This window comes from Haliotis rufescens, unplaced genomic scaffold (genome assembly GCF_023055435.1).
Source record: "Haliotis rufescens isolate VD_foot unplaced genomic scaffold, xgHalRufe1.0.p SCAF_7, whole genome shotgun sequence".
Taxonomy (NCBI): Eukaryota; Metazoa; Mollusca; class Gastropoda; order Lepetellida; family Haliotidae; genus Haliotis; species Haliotis rufescens.
In genome coordinates, this window is record NW_025964361.1 from 16,001,145 (window position 1) to 16,020,980 (window position 19,836).

At 43.5% G+C, this 19,836-nt stretch overlaps 1 protein-coding gene across 7 annotated transcripts in view; it reads left to right on the forward strand.

Moving 5' to 3' along the window:
* The first annotated feature begins 1,380 nt into the window (after window positions 1–1,380).
* LOC124115022 (beta-1,3-galactosyltransferase 1-like) overlaps window positions 1,381–19,836 on the forward strand; it is a 78,629-nt gene continuing 60,173 nt past the window's right edge. For 2 of the 7 annotated variants that reach the window (XM_046475814.2, XM_046475810.2), the window contains exon 1: window positions 1,381–1,765. Coding sequence is in view for 1 of the 7 variants with exons in the window: in XM_046475809.2 (XP_046331765.1) it covers window positions 1,721–1,765 (45 nt within the window). In the remaining 6 variants the exon portion in view is untranslated. Of the gene's footprint in view, window positions 1,766–16,064; window positions 16,238–19,836 lie in introns of those variants that run through there. The other 5 variants (XM_046475812.2, XM_046475811.2, XM_046475820.2 and 2 more) reach the window with 3 other exon arrangements.

Here is a 19,836-nt window from a genome sequence, read left to right on the forward strand (position 1 = left end):
CATGACAATAATGTCAATAATACTTTAACATATATTCCTGTTTTTAAGATATGAATCCATTCTCAGATGAGTGGTTTTGGGGTGATCTAATATTAACTAGGTAGAACATTTCTCAGTAGCGTATTTATAAAATAATATGCCGAGAACAGGTCACAGACAATACATACTAATTGATACAATGTCATTTAAAAATGTTTCATCACATCAAAACTATCATATCAATCAAACATATCATATCATATCAAACATATCAATAATATGCCGAGTACACATCATAGACAATACATATTAATGTATATCAACTTATCAACTTGTCCTTAGTCCAAAGATATCAAATGATATCTATATCTGCTGTAGAAATAGACAATTTCTGAAAACTAAAACATATCCACCAGGGGGCGCTGCATATGAGATTTGAGTTATATAAAGCATTGTTGCAATTGATCCTGAAAAAGATACTGTGATACATTGAATGAATTGACCAGATAATTATGATATAATGAGTATAGACTAAAGCTATTAGAGATTTCAACCATGCCGACGGCCATCTTGGACTTTCATCACCACCTGGAGGTGCCGCATACTAGGTTTGAATAATATACAGGATTGTTGTGATTACTTCTAAATACATTTATTTACAATGCTAATTTATATAAATTGGCCAGGTAACTATGATGTGTTGAGTATAGACTGATTAGAGATTTCAGCCATGCTGGGGGCCATCTTGGATTTTCTACCTCCAGGGGGCGCTGCAAGCTATATTTGAATTATATACAGCGCTGCTGCAATTCATTCCGCATGCATTACTATGGATATATGTATAAATGGATCAGATAAGTATGATATTTTGAGTATATATTGATATCATTAGAGAGTTCAGCCATGTTGGCGGCCATCTTGGATTTTACACCACCAGGGGGCTCTGCTGAGGTGGATCCATATCCAAAAATGTTCGAAATGGTTCAATGTATTAGTGTGCCAAGTTTGGTACTTTTAACCCAAAGTGCACAATTTTAGCCTTAACCGCCCCACTATAAGTAGAATGATCAAATTTTCTGAGACGAGCTACGAAACGGGACAATAAGAATGTTCCCGAAATACGTGGCATGTTCGGATAGTGATCTGATGGGACAGTAATTTGTCTCCCCATTTGCCAATATGGTGCACTGGGTATCCCGGTTGTATCAGTGGAATTCATCTTCAGGCATTCAGGCGCGGCTCAGCAGAGACAGCCGCTACCTCACAACACATTCGGGCATGGCGTGCATATGTTGCCGATAGAAACGGAAATAACCGGCTCGTATATCGCGGCTCTCTGTCTGGCATTAACTCGCCCTCGTCACGTCACATATACCTGTGAACATATATATTTTCTTATCTGGGCAATTTCCCAGTCTTCTGGTCACTACAAACACTGGCCGAAGTTATCTGGTTTAGTCTGAGCGACCTGACATGCTCTCATTGAGCTAATGACTTCTCGATATATAATAGGTATGGCTCCTCCAACAGTTACCTCCCCTGCGCTGCTCGATGGGAGTAGCCCACAGACACACGGGCGGACTGGCGTGACTGTTTCACACTAGCAGACTCCGCCCTAGATTGTCACGTACGAACGTTGTTGAATTCGGTGGTATGAAAATAGAATTCTGGTTGCTATCAGCGCATAGGATGGGACTGTGATAATTCACAGCAGAGTCAATCGTGGTGTGTGTCACCTGGCATGCGTATGTTGGCTGGAAGCAGTGTACAATTAATATCTCAACAGGTAAGTCTTTAACTTTTCGAACGTATCTCATTCTGCCTTATCTGAAGGAAAACTTCTCGCACAGAGACTTGAAGTTTTAGATTTCCTTGATTTCAGTTTCCCAGTGAGTGTTACGGGTAATTGTGTAGATAACAAGGTTAATCACAGACGGGACATTAATAATGTATCTCGTTCCGCAAATGTTGTTCCTTGATTAGGTTCAGGTTGGGTGTGGCATGTGATCATTGTCTCAAACATATCGTCATGCCAGTTACTGTTGAGGGTTTTAGTTTCCTTAAGTTGAATTGCTGGTAATGTAGATGCAACAGTGGTTACGGTAACGTCAGGTTGACAGGCGCTATAACTGACACCATGTGTTCAATATTGCCACTATGTGCACCGCTACTTGAAGAAATCGAAGAAGAAAGGTAACAAAATGGATTAGTTTATGACAAGATGAAGTAACCGAGGAAGCAACTCGACCCTGGTCAGTTCGTGCTTCCAGTCCTCCAGCAGTGTCTCCTGTAGGGGAACACATACTGACCTACCAGTATCTCCAGGCCGCCGGCCACAGTGTAGAACACAATACCTGGGTCTGTGAGTCTAACAACTTTCCCGTGGCTGGATGGAACTGTAGGCTTATAAGCTAATGCCATCGTTTGATGTGTTCTTCAATTCTACTCTTGCGTCCGTAGAGTGTGCGATTTGTGATTTGTGATATGTGTGTGTGTGTGTGTGTGTGTGTGTGTGTGTGTGTGTGTGTGTTTCAGCACAGGAAGATATAGGGATATACAGGAGATATACGTTATAATTCACCTCAGATTTCTATTTCCGATGACATACTAACACACGTAAACAGTCTCCACATGAACACATCGACTCCTGCTGTAATTCCCCATACATCTCTGAAGATCGTATTGTTACGTCAGCGAGTCTCCATGAACCAAAATTCCTGCCACTCCAGCTTCCCTCCCCCCTACCCCTAGCTAACCTGACCCCAGCGTGAATGCACCCATGGGAAGGGGGCACAGTCTATCACTTACATTAGCACTCAACATCTGGTATGCGTCTGTACTGACTGAACGATCGGCGCCGTATCGAGGCATTCCTGAAAGTAGCATTGTTACGTCACGTGTTAGTCCGGTGACCAGTTGGTGTTACGGCTGCCACTGACCAGCAACAGTCCGTCATGGGGTATTGGGATGTCAGCTTGATTTGCGAAAGACGTGTCCACGATTTTAGATAGCCGATACCATAAATCTGCCTCCCTTCTCATCATGCACACATCTACGTTTGTGTTTCCGTACGGGATTCTTCCTGGTATTCACCTGAAAATGGTTCAAATAACCTTATTGGCAAGTATTGAAAGATTGGACGCCCTGGTGGTCAGGTTCAGTGACCCAATGGCGTGCATCGCTAACTTAATAATAATAACTAATAATAACTACTACTACTACTACTACTACTACTACTACTACTACTACTACTACTAAATAAAAAAACCAGACCTCGTCTGCGACTTTGTTTATCAATATTATTAGTTACATGGTCCTGTTAAGTCCAAGGTTCACCTTGCCCTCGCTCGATGTTTGAAACATGTCCTCACATCCAAGTATGGGTTGCAACACGGGGGTTAGTTTGGAGAGAGCTTGAAACATGCACCTATCTGTATCGATCTGTTGAATGTTGTGACGTCACATTAGGTTGAAATATATCTTCAATTTCCGAAGTGGTTGTCCACCATTTGGGTTTTCGCTTACAAGGTGAGAGGCTTTGTTATGCCCCTCTCCCTTAACATGCATGCACGTAGAGAGTACTTCAGAAGTAACATAGCTCTGCTGGAGTATAGGATTAGACACGTTCTTTGAAGGATGATCGATAATTCCTCAGTTAAAAATCAACCTATTTCAGATCATTTATCATCTTCGATGACACTAATGGGTTCGGTAGTCAATTCTAAAGGTAACTTAGCTCATTGACAACTTCTGTCCTACATAATCACAGTTTCGCAGATGCAGCATATACCTCCATCCTAGTACAACATCACGTAGACAGATGCAGCATATCTCAATGCCAGTGCAACACGGTGACAGAGGCAGCAAACATCTCTATGTCTGTACAGTATCACGTAGACAGATGCAGCATATGCCTCAATGCAAGTGCAACACGGTGACAGAGGCAGCAAACATCTCTATGTCAGTACATCATCACAGGGACAGATGCAGCATATGCCTCTATGCCAGTACAGCAACACGGTGACAGATGCAGCATATGCCTCTATGCCAGTACAGCATCACGAGGACAGATGCAGCTTATACCTCTATGCCAGTACAGCATCACGAGGACAGATGCAGCTTATACCTCTATGCCAGTACAGCACCACGGTGACAGATGCAGCATATACCTCTATACCAGTACAGCATCATGGGGACAGATGCAGCATATACCTCTATGCCAGTACAGCATCACGGTGACAGATGCAGCATATACCTCTATGCCAGTACAGCATCACGGTGACAGATGCAGCATATACCTCTATGCCAGTACAGCACCACGGTGACAGATGCAGCATATACCTCTATGCCAGTACAACATCACGGTGACAGATGCAGCATATACCTCTATGCCAGTACAGCACCACGGTTACAGATGCAGCATATACCTCTATGCCAGTACAGCATGACGGGGACAGATGCAACATATATCTCTATGCCAGTACAACATCACGGTGACAGATGCAGCATATACCTCTATGCCAGTACAGCACCACGGTTACAGATGCAGCATATACCTCTATGCCAGTACAGCATCACGGTGACAGATGCAGCATATATGAAGCAAATATCTCTACGCCAGTGTTTGATGAAGTGTCTGACTGATGTTAAACATTGGTCCAATGGTCATTCTTTCTTGGCTAGAGGCGAGATCAAAGACATCGCCAATTTTCTAATAAAAAACCGAAAGTGCGGCCGTTTGTCGCGTGAACCCATCGCTGTACGAGCACGCTCAGTTACCCTAACAATTCGTAAATTACTTCGACTGTGCTACAGCGGGGTCCGCTGGGTCAGTGCCTTAGCATTTATTAAAAAAAACACCTTTTCCGTCGATGGCCATCAGAAGTTTTGTGACATTTTTCAAGGCCAGTGCTGTTCACATACCCCAAGTGACGTACGTAGCACTTGTCACTCGCGGTTGTCGATCTGCCGGCTGCGGTCCTATCTCCGGTGTTTCAAATAGTAACAGCATAAAAAGGTTTCTGGCAATTCCCAGGATGTACTGCACTCATTCTGTGAGGCAACATGGGTTCCTCAACGCCAGTATTTAGGGAAGTCCACACACGTCAATAGTGAGCGGGATTAACTCTTGCAGTGATTGTGACCATGCTTCGATGTGAAGGTCACGCAGGGTAACGCGATGTCAACATGACAGATATACGTCTGGAGTCCGCAAACGTCTGTATAAACTGCTTCCTTTATGTTGTGTTTGTGTCAAAAAATATTTTATTAATCCTTCGCGGACTGATATATTCAATGAAGTATTTTATTCATGCATCTTATTTGATGAACAAGATGAGTATTTACGGAGGCCTTTTAGTGCGTAAGCCTTTTAGGAACACTTGACTTATCTTTGTTTGAGTATCTTAGTATCTTTAAAGATAATTACGTTGAAATTAGTATCTTGAAATTCCAACATTATCTTGAAATTTCAACTTAGTATCTTGAAATATTCCACATAGCATCTTGAAATTTCAAGCAAAAAAATCCCCAAAAACCAAATGGCCAAAAAAGGCTTCACTACAATATAGAGAATAATGGAATCGTACTAATGGAAAAGGGTAAGTGCTTTATGTAAAGTAACAAAACAACATAATAGTTGGTCATTCGTCTGATAAATGTTTTATTATAACCAAACAACATAATAGTTGGTCATTCGTCTGATAAATGTTTTATTATAACAAAACAACATAATAGTTGGTCATTCGTCTGATAAATGTTTTATCATAACAAAACAACATAATAGTTGGTCATTCGTCAAATAAATGTTTTATTGTAACAAAACAACATAATAGTTGGTCATTCGTCTGATAAATGTTTTATTATAACCAAACAACATAATACTTGTTCATTCGTCTGATAAATGTTTTATTATAACAAAACAACATACTAGTTGGTCATTCGTCTGATAAATGTTTTATTAAAACAAAACAACATAATACTTGGTCATTCGTCTGATAAATGTTTTATTATAACAAAACAACATAATAGTTGGTCATTCGTCTGATAAATGTTTTATTATAACAAAACAACATAATACTTGTTCATTCGTCTGATAAATGTTTTGTCATAACAAATTGACTGGAGACACAGGGAAACAGGAGACAGGCGCTCTGAGAGGGGTGGTGTGATATCTCAGTTACCAATGTCAATATCGGGCGTGGCCACCATTAGTGACCACTATCCATACTATCTTGTCATAAATCATATTTGTTTTACAAGTCTGATATTTTAAGTAATGTTTTGCTGACACTGTTGTTTTTAATTTCAGAAAAATATGCATTTTGAATATATCTTATTAACGCATACATCACCTCTGGTGTGCTTTTGCATCTCATTTACACATATCAGTCGTAATGTATATGCAGGCCCGTGCTGTGCATGCATTTAAATATGAAAGCTGATTCATCTATCATAAACGTCAAATGATGTATGCAGTGTTATAGTCATGAAACGAAAGTTTGGAACTTATCATTCTTCTACTCATTCCTCAAATGTACCTGTTTGAGAGCCCACCAGACTGTCACCTCACGATTAGGTCAGACAGACTCGTCACAACATTTGCTTGAGTCGAATCCTACTGGACGAGTGGCTGGGTGTGCCCTGCCTGCCCTGCATGCCCTGACATGGCCCAACACATATCACACCGCCTGCAGTGTTGCTTGCTTGTCTCTCCGCCCAACCCGTCTTGTTGACCAAAGTTCTGCGTGAAGAAAACAAACATGGGGCGAGACCATGGCTATCCGTCTTGTTGACAATTTCAGGTTTCTAGAATGTTACAATAGCCCAACGTCCCGGCTCACCTAGACACAATCCCGCCATGGGACCTGGCCACCTTAGTCGTTCTTAAACTAAACGCTCTTTTTCCGAAACAAATAAAACTATACTTGGAATGTACCGAATATTTGTCAAATAATTCCACACACGCAAGTCGTACATAAATACTTTATCATGCAAATATATATTCCATCTATACACTAACCAAAGGCTCGGAAAATTGATCTCAAACGTCGTTCCATTTCACGGCAGACACGTTATATTGGTGACATATCAGGGTATCTTGCAGGCCAGATCGGTGGTTGGGCGCCCAGTATTCAGATGTCACGGCAGACACGTTATATTGGTGACATATCAGGGTATCTTGCAGGCCAGATCGGTGGTTGGGCGCCCAGTATTCAGATGTCACGGCAGACACGTTATATTGGTGACATATCAGGGTATCTTGCAGGCCAGATCGGTGGTTGGGCGCCCAGTATTCAGATGTCACGGCAGACACGTTATATTGGTGACATATCAGGGTATCTTGTAGGCCAGATCGGTGGTTGGGCGCCCAGTATTCAGATGTCATCGCAGACACGTTATATTGGTGACATAGCAGGGTATCTTGCAGGCCAGATCGGTGGTTGGGCGCCCAGTATTCAGATGTCACGGCAGACACGTTATATTGGTGACATATCAGGGTATCTTGCAGGCCAGATCGGTGGTTGGGCGCCCAGTATTCAGATGTCACGGCAGACACGTTATATTGGTGACATATCAGGGTATCTTGCAGGCCAGATCGGTGGTTGGGCGCCCAGTATTCAGATGTCACGGCAGACACGTTATATTGGTGACATATCAGGGTATCTTGCAGGCCAGATCGGTGGTTGGGCGCCCAGTATTCAGATGTCACGGCAGACACGTTATATTGGTGACATATCAGGGTATCTTGCAGGCCAGATCGGTGGTTGGGCGCCCAGTATTCAGATGTCACGGCAAACACGTTATATTGGTGACATAGCAGGGTATCTTGCAGGCCAGATCGGTGGTTGGGCGCCCAGTATTCAGATGTCACGGCAGACACGTTATATTGGTGACATATCAGGGTATCTTGCAGGCGAGATCGGTGGTTGGGCGCCCAGTATTCAGATGTCACGGCAGACACGTTATATTGGTGACATATCAGGGTATCTTGCAGGCGAGATCGGTGGTTGGGCGCCCAGTATTCAGATGTCACGGCAGACACGTTATATTGGTGACATATCAGGGTATCTTGCAGGCGAGATCGGTGGTTGGGCGCCCAGTATTCAGATGTCACGGCAGACACGTTATATTGGTGACATAGCAGGGTATCTTGCAGGCCAGATCGGTGGTTGGGCGCCCAGTATTCAGATGTCACGGCAGACACGTTATATTGGTGACATAGCAGGGTATCTTGCAGGCCAGATCGGTGGTTGGGCGCCCAGTATTCAGATGTCATCGCAGACACGTTATATTGGTGACATATCAGGGTATCTTGCAGGCCAGATCGGTGGTTGGGCGCCCAGTATTCAGATGTCACGGCAGACACGTTATATTGGTGACATATCAGGGTATCTTGCAGGCCAGATCGGTGGTTGGGCGCCCAGTATTCAGATGTCACGGCAGACACGTTATATTGGTGACATATCAGGGTATCTTGCAGGCCAGATCGGTGGTTGGGCGCCCAGTATTCAGATGTCACGGCAGACACGTTATATTGGTGACATAGCAGGGTATCTTGTAGGCCAGATCGGTGGTTGGGCGCCCAGTATTCAGATGTCACGGCAGACACGTTATATTGGTGACATAGCAGGGTATCTTGCAGGCCAGATCGGTGGTTGGGCGCCCAGTATTCAGATGTCATCGCAGACACGTTATATTGGTGACATATCAGGGTATCTTGCAGGCCAGATCGGTGGTTGGGCGCCCAGTATTCAGATGTCACGGCAGACACGTTATATTGGTGACATAGCAGGGTATCTTGCAGGCCAGATCGGTGGTTGGGCGCCCAGTATTCAGATGTCACGGCAGACACGTTATATTGGTGACATATCAGGGTATCTTGCAGGCCAGATCGGTGGTTGGGCGCCCAGTATTCAGATGTCACGGCAGACACGTTATATTGGTGACATATCAGGGTATCTTGCAGTCCAGATCGGTAGTTGGGCGCCCAGTATTCAGATGTCACGGCAGACACGTTATATTGGTGACATATCAGGGTATCTTGCAGGCCAGATCGGTGGTTGGGCGCCCAGTATTCAGATGTCACGGCAGACACGTTATATTGGTGACATAGCAGGGTATCTTGCAGGCCAGATCGGTGGTTGGGCGCCCAGTATTCAGATGTCACGGCAGACACGTTATATTGGTGACATAGCAGGGTATCTTGCAGGCCAGGTCGGTGGTTGGGCGCCCAGTATTCAGATGTCACGGCAGACCCGTTATATTGGTGACATAGCAGGGTATCTTGCAGGCCAGATCGGTGGTTGGGCGCCCAGTATTCAGATGTCACGGCAGACACGTTATATTGGTGACATATCAGGGTATCTTGCAGGCCAGGTCGGTGGTTGGGCGCCCAGTATTCAGATGTCACGGCAGACCCGTTATATTGGTGACATAGCAGGGTATCTTGCAGGCCAGATCGGTGGTTGGGCGCCCAGTATTCAGATGTCACGGCAGACACGTTATATTGGTGACATATCAGGGTATCTTGCAGGCCAGATCGGTGGTTGGGCGCCCAGTATTCAGATGTCACGGCAGACACGTTATATTGTTGACATATCAGGGTATCTTGCAGTCCAGATCGGTAGTTGGGCGCCCAGTATTCAGATGTCACGGCAGACACGTTATATTGGTGACATATCAGGGTATCTTGCAGGCCAGATCGGTGGTTGGGCGCCCAGTATTCAGATGTCACGGCAGACACGTTATATTGGTGACATAGCAGGGTATCTTGCAGGCCAGATCGGTGGTTGGGCGCCCAGTATTCAGATGTCACGGCAGACACGTTATATTGGTGACATATCAGGGTATCTTGCAGGCCAGATCGGTGGTTGGGCGCCCAGTATTCAGATGTCACGGCAGACACGTTATATTGGTGACATAGCAGGGTATCTTGTAGGCCAGATCGGTGGTTGGGCGCCCAGTATTCAGATGTCACGGCAGACACGTTATATTGGTGACATAGCAGGGTATCTTGCAGGCCAGATCGGTGGTTGGGCGCCCAGTATTCAGATGTCATCGCAGACACGTTATATTGGTGACATAGCAGGGTATCTTGCAGGCCAGATCGGTGGTTGGGCGCCCAGTATTCAGATGTCACGGCAGACACGTTATATTGGTGACATAGCAGGGTATCTTGCAGGCCAGATCGGTGGTTGGGCGCCCAGTATTCAGATGTCACGGCAGACACGTTATATTGGTGACATATCAGGGTATCTTGCAGGCCAGATCGGTGGTTGGGCGCCCAGTATTCAGATGTCACGGCAGACACGTTATATTGGTGACATATCAGGGTATCTTGCAGTCCAGATCGGTAGTTGGGCGCCCAGTATTCAGATGTCACGGCAGACACGTTATATTGGTGACATATCAGGGTATCTTGCAGGCCAGAGCGGTGGTTGGGCGCCCAGTATTCAGATGTCACGGCAGACACGTTATATTGGTGACATAGCAGGGTATCTTGCAGGCCAGATCGGTGGTTGGGCGCCCAGTATTCAGATGTCACGGCAGACACGTTATATTGGTGACATAGCAGGGTATCTTGCAGGCCAGATCGGTGGTTGGGCGCCCAGTATTCAGATGTCACGGCAGACCCGTTATATTGGTGACATAGCAGGGTATCTTGCAGGCCAGATCGGTGGTTGGGCGCCCAGTATTCAGATGTCACGGCAGACACGTTATATTGGTGACATATCAGGGTATCTTGCAGGCCAGATCGGTGGTTGGGCGCCCAGTATTCAGATGTCATCGCAGACACGTCTCTGTTGCCAGGGTTGGTCGGCCTGAGAGAGATTCTGTCTGGAACTCGTGTCCAAGGTGGATGGGTACTACGGGGACTGTCTCTGACGTCGTTGCAATTGATCTGTTAACAACGTCGTCATTGACGAGCGACGTTATGCTGCGAGATTCCGGTTTCAAGCCTTCCTGTGGCTTGAAACCTGCCATTTTCACTCCGGCGTGGCATGGTGAAACCTCATCAAAACGATCAAAAGTGAGTAATAAGTACTTAGTTCTGCATTTCCGTAGGCTGCTCATGACATGGGATTGGATATCTGGCCTCCGTAGAGCACATGGGAAGCAATTTGCGCATGCTATTCGTTATTTCTTCCAACAAGCATGCAATACCGGCGACACTTGGTTGGTTGCGTTTCATAAACCCCTCCCCTGGTTCAAATCCAGACATGCATATGAGTTTTGTAAGTGAAAAAAATACCCCGTACATATTAGAAAATAATGACGTCAGTTGAACGAGGGGTAGCTCCTACAACCTTTGGGCGTATCGCCAACCTCTTGGTCAATATTTGCTGTACACCACAAGGCCTTGCAAGTCATGATTGCATTTTTCATGTATGGCTATACAAAATAAATTCAAATCGAAACTTTTATTGAGTATATGAGTTCCCATCGATCGAAATTCATGATGTACTCCTGTGTTGGTTAAATACTGGAATGATACACGGAACGGGCAAACAAAATAACATTTATATTGCGTCGTCTTGGCTATCTCCGAGGTGATGTTTCGCTGAAACATCTGTTCCAATAGTATTCTTGAATATATTAATGTGGAAAGAAACGAATGTGTGTGTGTATTGATTTAATCTTGCTTACTCATAACCCAACGTTATAGGATTAGTTTGTTTAACACATAGTTTAAGAAAACCCCGATGAACATGTAAGGTGAAGGAGTAAAACATTTGGTATTTTTGAAGATTAGAACTGTAACGGTCTCTAACTGTACCCTGCTGGAGGTGGCGGGTGTTTGGCACTGTTGGTAGAGACCTCGCCTCAGGGTCGATCCGCACTGGATGCTTTGACGTTCGTCACAATAACACAAGCACATTGTCTAATATCCTCATGAAATGGTCGGATGTATAACCAAGCCTCGACCAACAACAAAGATACCAATCCCGTTTGTCTATGTGCACTTGATATGAATTTTTGAAACATAATCACGTACTTTTCACCTTTTGCTCGATTTCTTCTTGTGACATTTCTCGTCAACATTTGGGTAATGGTTCCCAAAGTGTAAGGCTATTTTTAAGTACATGCTGAAGTTGCTAAAGTAGTACTGATGTTTTTTGTGTAAATATTACCAGTCAATATCAAGTGAACGGTGTAGCCGCCGGCCATTCATTTGAGCAGGGAATATTTAATTGTCTTTGATTACCTTTATCACAGCAAATGGTACTGATATAATATATATATTAAAGACTATTACGTATTTGATTCAAATCTTTCTGTGAAAGTTATGTCATGACAGAATTTGGAAATTGGGCGTGAGTGAGTGAGTTGGGTTTAACGCCGCTTTAAATATAGAGGAGATGACGGGAAGGAATATAATGAAACACAATATCGACACATCGTTTCATGTTTAGTGGATATGGGGGTTCAAGTACAAACCTGTGAAGGTCATTGTTAGAATTGATCTTCAGCAATACATGCTTGAATGAGTGGCGACTAACGGGATCGGGTGGTCAGGCTCGCTGCAGTCGCTGGCTTGGTTGATGCATGTCATCGTATCCCAATTGCGTAGCTTCAATATTGCTCAGTGCGGCGTTAAATAAACAGAAAAAAACCACATGCACCCAAACGTCCTCGTTGAATGAAGCGGACAACACTAAAAAGTGGACTCTAAACATAGGACGTACATATATGAAACTCTCTCGGTATCGACAAGGGACAAGGTAATGACGTCATGACACGTAGTTTAGATATTACTATATGACGAAAGGGGCACTAATCTCTGGCTTTTTCTCGGTTGTCTAACACTGCCCGCTAGGGCTCACGAGCTGCCGTGAGTCGATTTGCTCGCTAACGCAACTGAGCGTGACAAGAGACTGGGCAACCGTCTGCAAGGACAGCTAAATATACTTGGAGGCAATATTTGTTTTACACATTTTTGAACACTGATTGGTTACCCGTGATCTTTGAAGATTTCGACAAAGGGCGCATGTTAATTAATTTCTTCAGCCTAAACAAAAAGACAAAAGAAAAAAGAACGTTGGAAGCTCATCGGATGTCGTTATATGGAAATACCCCTGATGTTTATAGTTTAATAATAAAAAAAGTATAACTGCAGTGAAAGGATATAATATGATTACTACTCCCTTGTTGTCATCCATGTTTTCTGGTATAACCCTACACTTGTGTATTTGGCGTAATGCTCGGTTAATGAACTTATTACAGGTTTAATTGGTGGTAGCACCACTCAGATTACCTGATAACGGTTCCCATTTGGCATTTCTTGTGTCTGGGGTAATTATTATCCCCCGCCGCGCGAAAGCGCGAAGCGGGGGATATAGTATTCACGACCGTCCGTACGTCCGTCCGTACGTCCGTACGTCCGTCCGTACGTCCCACCTGTTTGTTGCCGCGATATCTCAAGAACTAAACACTGGATTGTCTTCATATTTGGAACTATGGTGTATATACAGACTCCGCAGACACCAGTCGGTTTTGGTGACCTTGATCCCATTTTCAAGGTCACAGCAGGCAAATCTGCTTTTAGAGTTGGAAAACGGTGTTGCCGCGATATCTCAAGAACTAAACACTGGATTGTCTTCATATTTGGAACTATGGTGTATATACAGACTCCGCAGACACCAGTCGGTTTTGGTGACCTTGATCCCATTTTCAAGGTCACAGCAGACAAATCTGCTTTTAGAGTTGGAAAACGGTGTTGCCGCGATATCTCAAGAACTAAACACTGGATTGTCTTCATATTTGGAACTATGGTGTATATACAGACACCGCAGACACCAGTCGGTTTTGGTGACCTTGACCCCATTTTCAAGGTCACAGCAGGCAAATCTGCTTTTGGAGTTGGAAAACGGTGTTGCCGCGATACCTCAAGAACTAAACACTGGATTGTCTTCATATTTGGAACTATAGTGTATATACAGACTCCGCAGACACCAGTCGGTTTTGGTGACCTTGACCCCATTTTCAAGGTCACAGCAGGCAAATCTGCTTTTAGAGTTGGAAAACGGTGTTGCCGCGATATCTCAAGAACTAAACCTCTCGATTGTCTTCATATTTGGAACTATGGTGTATATACAGACACCGCAGACACCAGTCGGTTTTGGTGACCTTGACCCCATTTTCAAGGTCACAGCAGGCAAATCTGCTTTTGGAGTTAGAAAACGGTGTTGCCGCGATATCTCAAGAACTAATCGCTGGATTGTCTTCATATTTGGAACTATAGTGTATATACAGACACCGCATACACCTGTCAGATTTGGTGACCTTGACCCCATTTTCAAGGTCACAGCAGGCCAATCATGTTTTTGGAGTTGGAAAACGGTGTTGCCACAATATCTCAAGAACTAATCGCTGGATTGTCTTCATATTTGGTACTATGGTGTATATGGCGGGGGATATTTCGTCACTCTGTGACAAATACTTGTTCAATCTAAATCCAGGTTTGATGTGAGGTGAAATGTGTGTTATGTAATATGCACGTGGCAGCCCAGCCAGAGATGAATGATCAGTTGATTTACTTTTTTTGTAAATATTTTTCAGTCCATTTGTAAAATAACTAAACATTTAGGCGTTTAATGAATTTCCTAAGTGAAAATTTGCCCATTTTGACTGTAAAAGTATACACGCGATAAAATAAGCAATGCTCAGGTGAAATATTTACTTTGTGTTGCAAGTCAAAATAGTGTAAACGAAAATCGCACAATACCAAGCAAGTGACGTATCAAAACTTCACCACCATTACCGATGTAACCCACAAAGATACCTACATTTCCATATTATTTCCAAAACTGTATTTCAATTTGTTAATCAGCGTGACTATACGCCCTTATACTATCAATAAAAGTGACAAATGCGCTTACGAATTGCACAGCAGAGGTCGCGAACTAGTCTATGTTTCTGCTATATCATCCGGGTACTCGCGGGGAAAAAACAATAACAATGGAAACAACCAGTGCAGGGGAATTGCTGTAGATCAGTGCCCCTTTAAAGTGGGACAAATACCTTTGCAGTCCTGAACCGTTGATAATGCATGCTGAGACGCGATATCTGAACTAGCCTTGTCGTTTACAGCTGTTGTTGTACCCTTGAGTTGTCAGAACAATATTGCGGTCCTACCGAGTTACATTTATACACTAGAATATCAATACAACTGCAAACTGTGTCGCTATGGCCACTGCGGAGCCCCAGTCCTTTGTCCCATCATTTTGATGCGTATAGGTCCAAACATGTTTAAGACTGTTTAACAGCTGAACGTGTTAAGGGTTTAAACGTGTTTAGACTTATGTCCCAGTATTACCCAATGTTCTGCTAGACACCCACAATGCACCCAGGACAGGCAACGAAGGGATACAAATACCCTGGGTAATCGAGGATGTTGGAACTCATGCTGGGAGCCGCGGTCACATCTCTCGGAAACTCAACGTTTAATTGATGATTATAATTCTCCTTCATTAATCTATGTCAGAAAAAAAACATTCGTTTTAGAAAAAGAATAACCTCTCCAACTATACTTTTCTAGTTCATGTTCTGCTTGCAAAGTCATGAAAGAGACCGTTAAGAAATTACACTTCCGACTAGGGGAGGTAGCTATTATCGGCTTCACTAGGAGCATTTCTTCACCATGTGTAACCGCTCAGGATCGAATCCTCAAGATATTCACTCTTCGTCAGAATATATCACTGCAGCTGTCACTCTTTTTAGACAAATCTGCGGGGCAGCAGAGACTATAACATGTATTTTATGGCCACCTGCGGCAATAAACTCTACCCCATGGAGACAAAGTCATTTGTAATTAAAATATTAGATGTACTTAAAGATAAGTGGTTTTGTAACAAAGATGTAAAACTTCCACGATGTTCTGTAATGCGCTCTGACGTAGCGTGTGAAGAGTCTGTGGTACATCATAGCAGATACGTTATGTGTGTGTGTGTGTGTGTGTGCGTGCGTGCGTGCGCGCGCGTGTGTGTGTGTTCTGAATCCAGTTTGCCTGTCCCGTTTATGTCGTTGTATCTCAAACGCAGCAACGCAACTTGTCGTCATGCATAGCGGAAACACTTAGCATTGTACAATCCAGCACTGATAGCTGGAGACGCCAGTTCCGGTATGGCCATGGCCGTAAAACGCTATTGACCCTGATGAGCGGGGCCTGGTGCCCGCATCTACAGACACTGTCCCACAGCATCACTGTCAAGGGATTCATTAGAGTGAACACGTGCTCACGACCCGCTAGTGTCAGGTAGGTGTGTTGGATCATTGTCTTTGAGATATTAACCTCAGTAGTAAAATACATATAATTGTATTCTGGGTGCAATCTGGACTATCGTGTCGACGGTGGAGTCTCATATTACATGTGCTGGTTTGTTTGTGAATTCAGATACGTTTTGCACGACTATTTCGAATCACTCTTTCTTCTGATGAACTGAATAGTAAAGTTACCACTAAATTAACGCTTAGTCTCTGAATATTATAATTTTGATTGAAACAAATAACTCAATTTAAATTGAAAAGGAGCCCCAGTGAGATGGGAGATTCCTGAAGAAAATCTAGACTTACTTCATTTAGGTATGTTTGCATTACAGAAAGGGCTGGGCGGAAGGGGATATAATATGGTTCAGTGAATGTGAGACAGACTAAGTAATTACAAGTTAATGAGTGTATAATGACCTTGCATGGATCATGTAAATTGCACAACAAAATTGCAAACAATATTGCACTGACCGTAATTATATTTCACTATGGGAGGGAGGGGGTGTCGTGATGGCACGTTCATGGTTTCAGCTGTCCCTGCTTTCAGTGGTAGACAAGTGAATACACACGACATTTGTAGTACCATGGTCCCTGCTTTCAGTGGTAGACAAGTGAATACACACGACATTTGTAGTACCATGGTCCCTGCTTTCAGTGGTAGACAAGTGAATACACACGACATTTGTAGTAACATGGTCCCTGCTTTCAGTGGTAGACAAGTGAATACACACGACATTTGTAGTACCATGGTCCCTGCTTTCAGTGGTAGACAAGTGAATACACACGACATTTGTAGTACCATGGTCCCTGCTTTCAGTGGTAGACAAGTGAATACACACGACATTTGTAGTACCATGGTCCCTGCTTTCAGTGGTAGACAAGTGAATACACACGACATTTGTAGTACCATGGTCCCTGCTTTCAGTGGTAGACAAGTGAATACACACGACATTTGTAGTAACATGGTCCCTGCTTTCAGTGGTAGACAAGTGAATACACACGACATTTGTAGTAACATGGTCCCTGCTTTCAGTGGTAGACAAGTGAATACACACGACATTTGTAGTACCATGGTCCCTGCTTTCAGTGGTAGACAAGTGAATACACACGACATTTGTAGTACCATGGTCCCTGCTTTCAGTGGTAGACAAGTGAATACACACGACATTTGTAGTACCGTGGTCCCTGCTTTCAGTGGTAGACAAGTGAATACACACGACATTTGTAGTAACATGGTCCCTGCTTTCAGTGGTAGACAAGTAAATACAGCTATCCCCTACCCTGCCGAGACGTGCACAATGTATCCTAACAGTTGCCTACATACCTTGCTATAGAAACACGAGAGTGGAACATGACCTTATCGCGCCAAACAGGATTTCATATTACCACTGACCTCAGTAATTAGCGCGTACTAAGCTTCGTCAGTGATGAGATATTCAATACATGTTTCTGTGAATGACATGAGTTGGGTGTAAAATACTAAATAGAGTCTTATGCCACTATCCCTGGATCAACAATGTAGGTTGTAATGTTCCTAAGCGTGTATTTCACACCTCTTTTAGAGATCTGCATGCATCGTACAAGTAAGTTGATCGTCGATGCCAAACATCCTACATAGGTTTAACTGGGAGAAAACACGTACAGTAGACCAGATGGTATAGAATACTTTCCACTAAACAATCCAGACAAAATGCCTAGGTTTGTGGTGATATTAATATTGAAATATAATTACACCTTGTCTTTATATGAAAATTCGATTGGAAATTTTTAATATTTAATCGCATTCTTACTCTAAGCTAAAATTATCTACTTTGGTATATGGAAATCCGTAAGGGAGTAAATCTATAATATTCTCAGTACAAATAACTATGTTTTACAATAGAGGTTGCCAAAAGTTTGTTCGTAAACATTTAGTAAAACTTATTATAACACTGTAGAGAATGTTTTCGCACGGATTTACACTCTTACTTCTATTTTGTTCATTGAGACATGGCCACACTTGATGAGTCCACACCACCGATAACTGCGGGCATGAAGCACACCCCAGACAAAGGGATAGCCGAATATAAATATTAGTTCACAGAGTAATACGGATTATGTTTCACATGTGAGGCGTCATTGTGTTGACTAGGATTGTCCATGTTTGTTGACTGTCTGAATGTGAGAAATTACAAGTTGCTGAGCTATGGCCCGGCGACCACATGAGTATCTTTTCCTGATGAATTGTCAGAGTAGTATATACACCTTGCCGGCAACAACCTGGCCATGCATGGAAGTCGGGGAGTAGCCGAAATCCTGGAGAAAACGTAGTCGTGGGGAATTTACCAGCCGCTTTTGATAAATTCTTTAACGATACCAGATATAATTTTAGTATAACTGAAGATGTTATCAGAAGTTAAGTCACGCGAATACCGCCACTGGAATGTCGAGGTGACTACGTCATCATACAACACAAAGAACATTGTACATGCGACTAGGCCATAAAACCTTAGATCCAGGATATCAAATGTCATATATAGTAATTTATTAGGCTGCACCTCCACATGTAATTCCTCTCTATCAATGTGCAGTTTTCCTTATAATACTTGAGTTGCAAAGGCTTCCTTTAGATAAGCATTTTTTATAATAGATTCATCTAACAACGTCTCAGTCGTGCGTGTAACACGTCTTCCCTTGCCGATCTTGTATCGCCACTTCCGCTACCGCCCGACAAAGGACCAACTCCTCAGGGCCGGACAGAAGACAGAACCTGTCAGCGGTGTGGTACAGTGTGTTTGAAGTGCATGCTGCAGTAAATCTTATTCTCAAGTGCAGGAGACGAAAATGACGTGTTAATAGGGTACTTCCGTCAGTGACCCATGGAGCGGCAAGCAACGAGACCACCAGGTGGCGGCTACCATGTGGCTACCTGCTGGCGGATTCAAGAACTATATGTTAATGGACAGAGAGGCATTATAAGATCCAGTTCGGACCAAAGGTTTCCGTGCAACTCTTGAGTGAAACAGTGCCACGCAGGGCGGGTCAAAATAGACCGCATCACACATGAGAGTTAGGAAATTTGGAACTATGTTAAAATGACTCACAAGTCTGGTGCAATTAGTAACCTCCTTTCAAAGCAATACGCCCGTAGTCAACCCATCCGATGCCATGTAACATGTTGCTGTCACATTTGTGGCCGACATATGAGAATGAGTGTATGCTACAGAAATATATGAAATATTGGATATCCCACGTCGCTGAAGTGTACATTATTACCATTCGGCCTTGATACCATACGTTATTATTGTTCACAATACGCTTAACTCGCAGTATCGAAGCAGAGAAGTATGAAAGTCTTTAAACAACCGTACCCAATATTGCATGCTCATCTGATTAATAGAGAAAGATAAGGATATAATTTTAAGCGTTATCGGAGATGTATCCAAAAATACGTCTGTTGGTCTGTCCCAATATGAACATTGTATATACAGTTTATGTGGGTTTATGCATACGTTAACAAACTCGTACATCAGCAACAAGCCACAGTGACGGGCATACTACAAGCCACATTGACAGGCATACTACAAGCCACATTGACAGGCATACTAC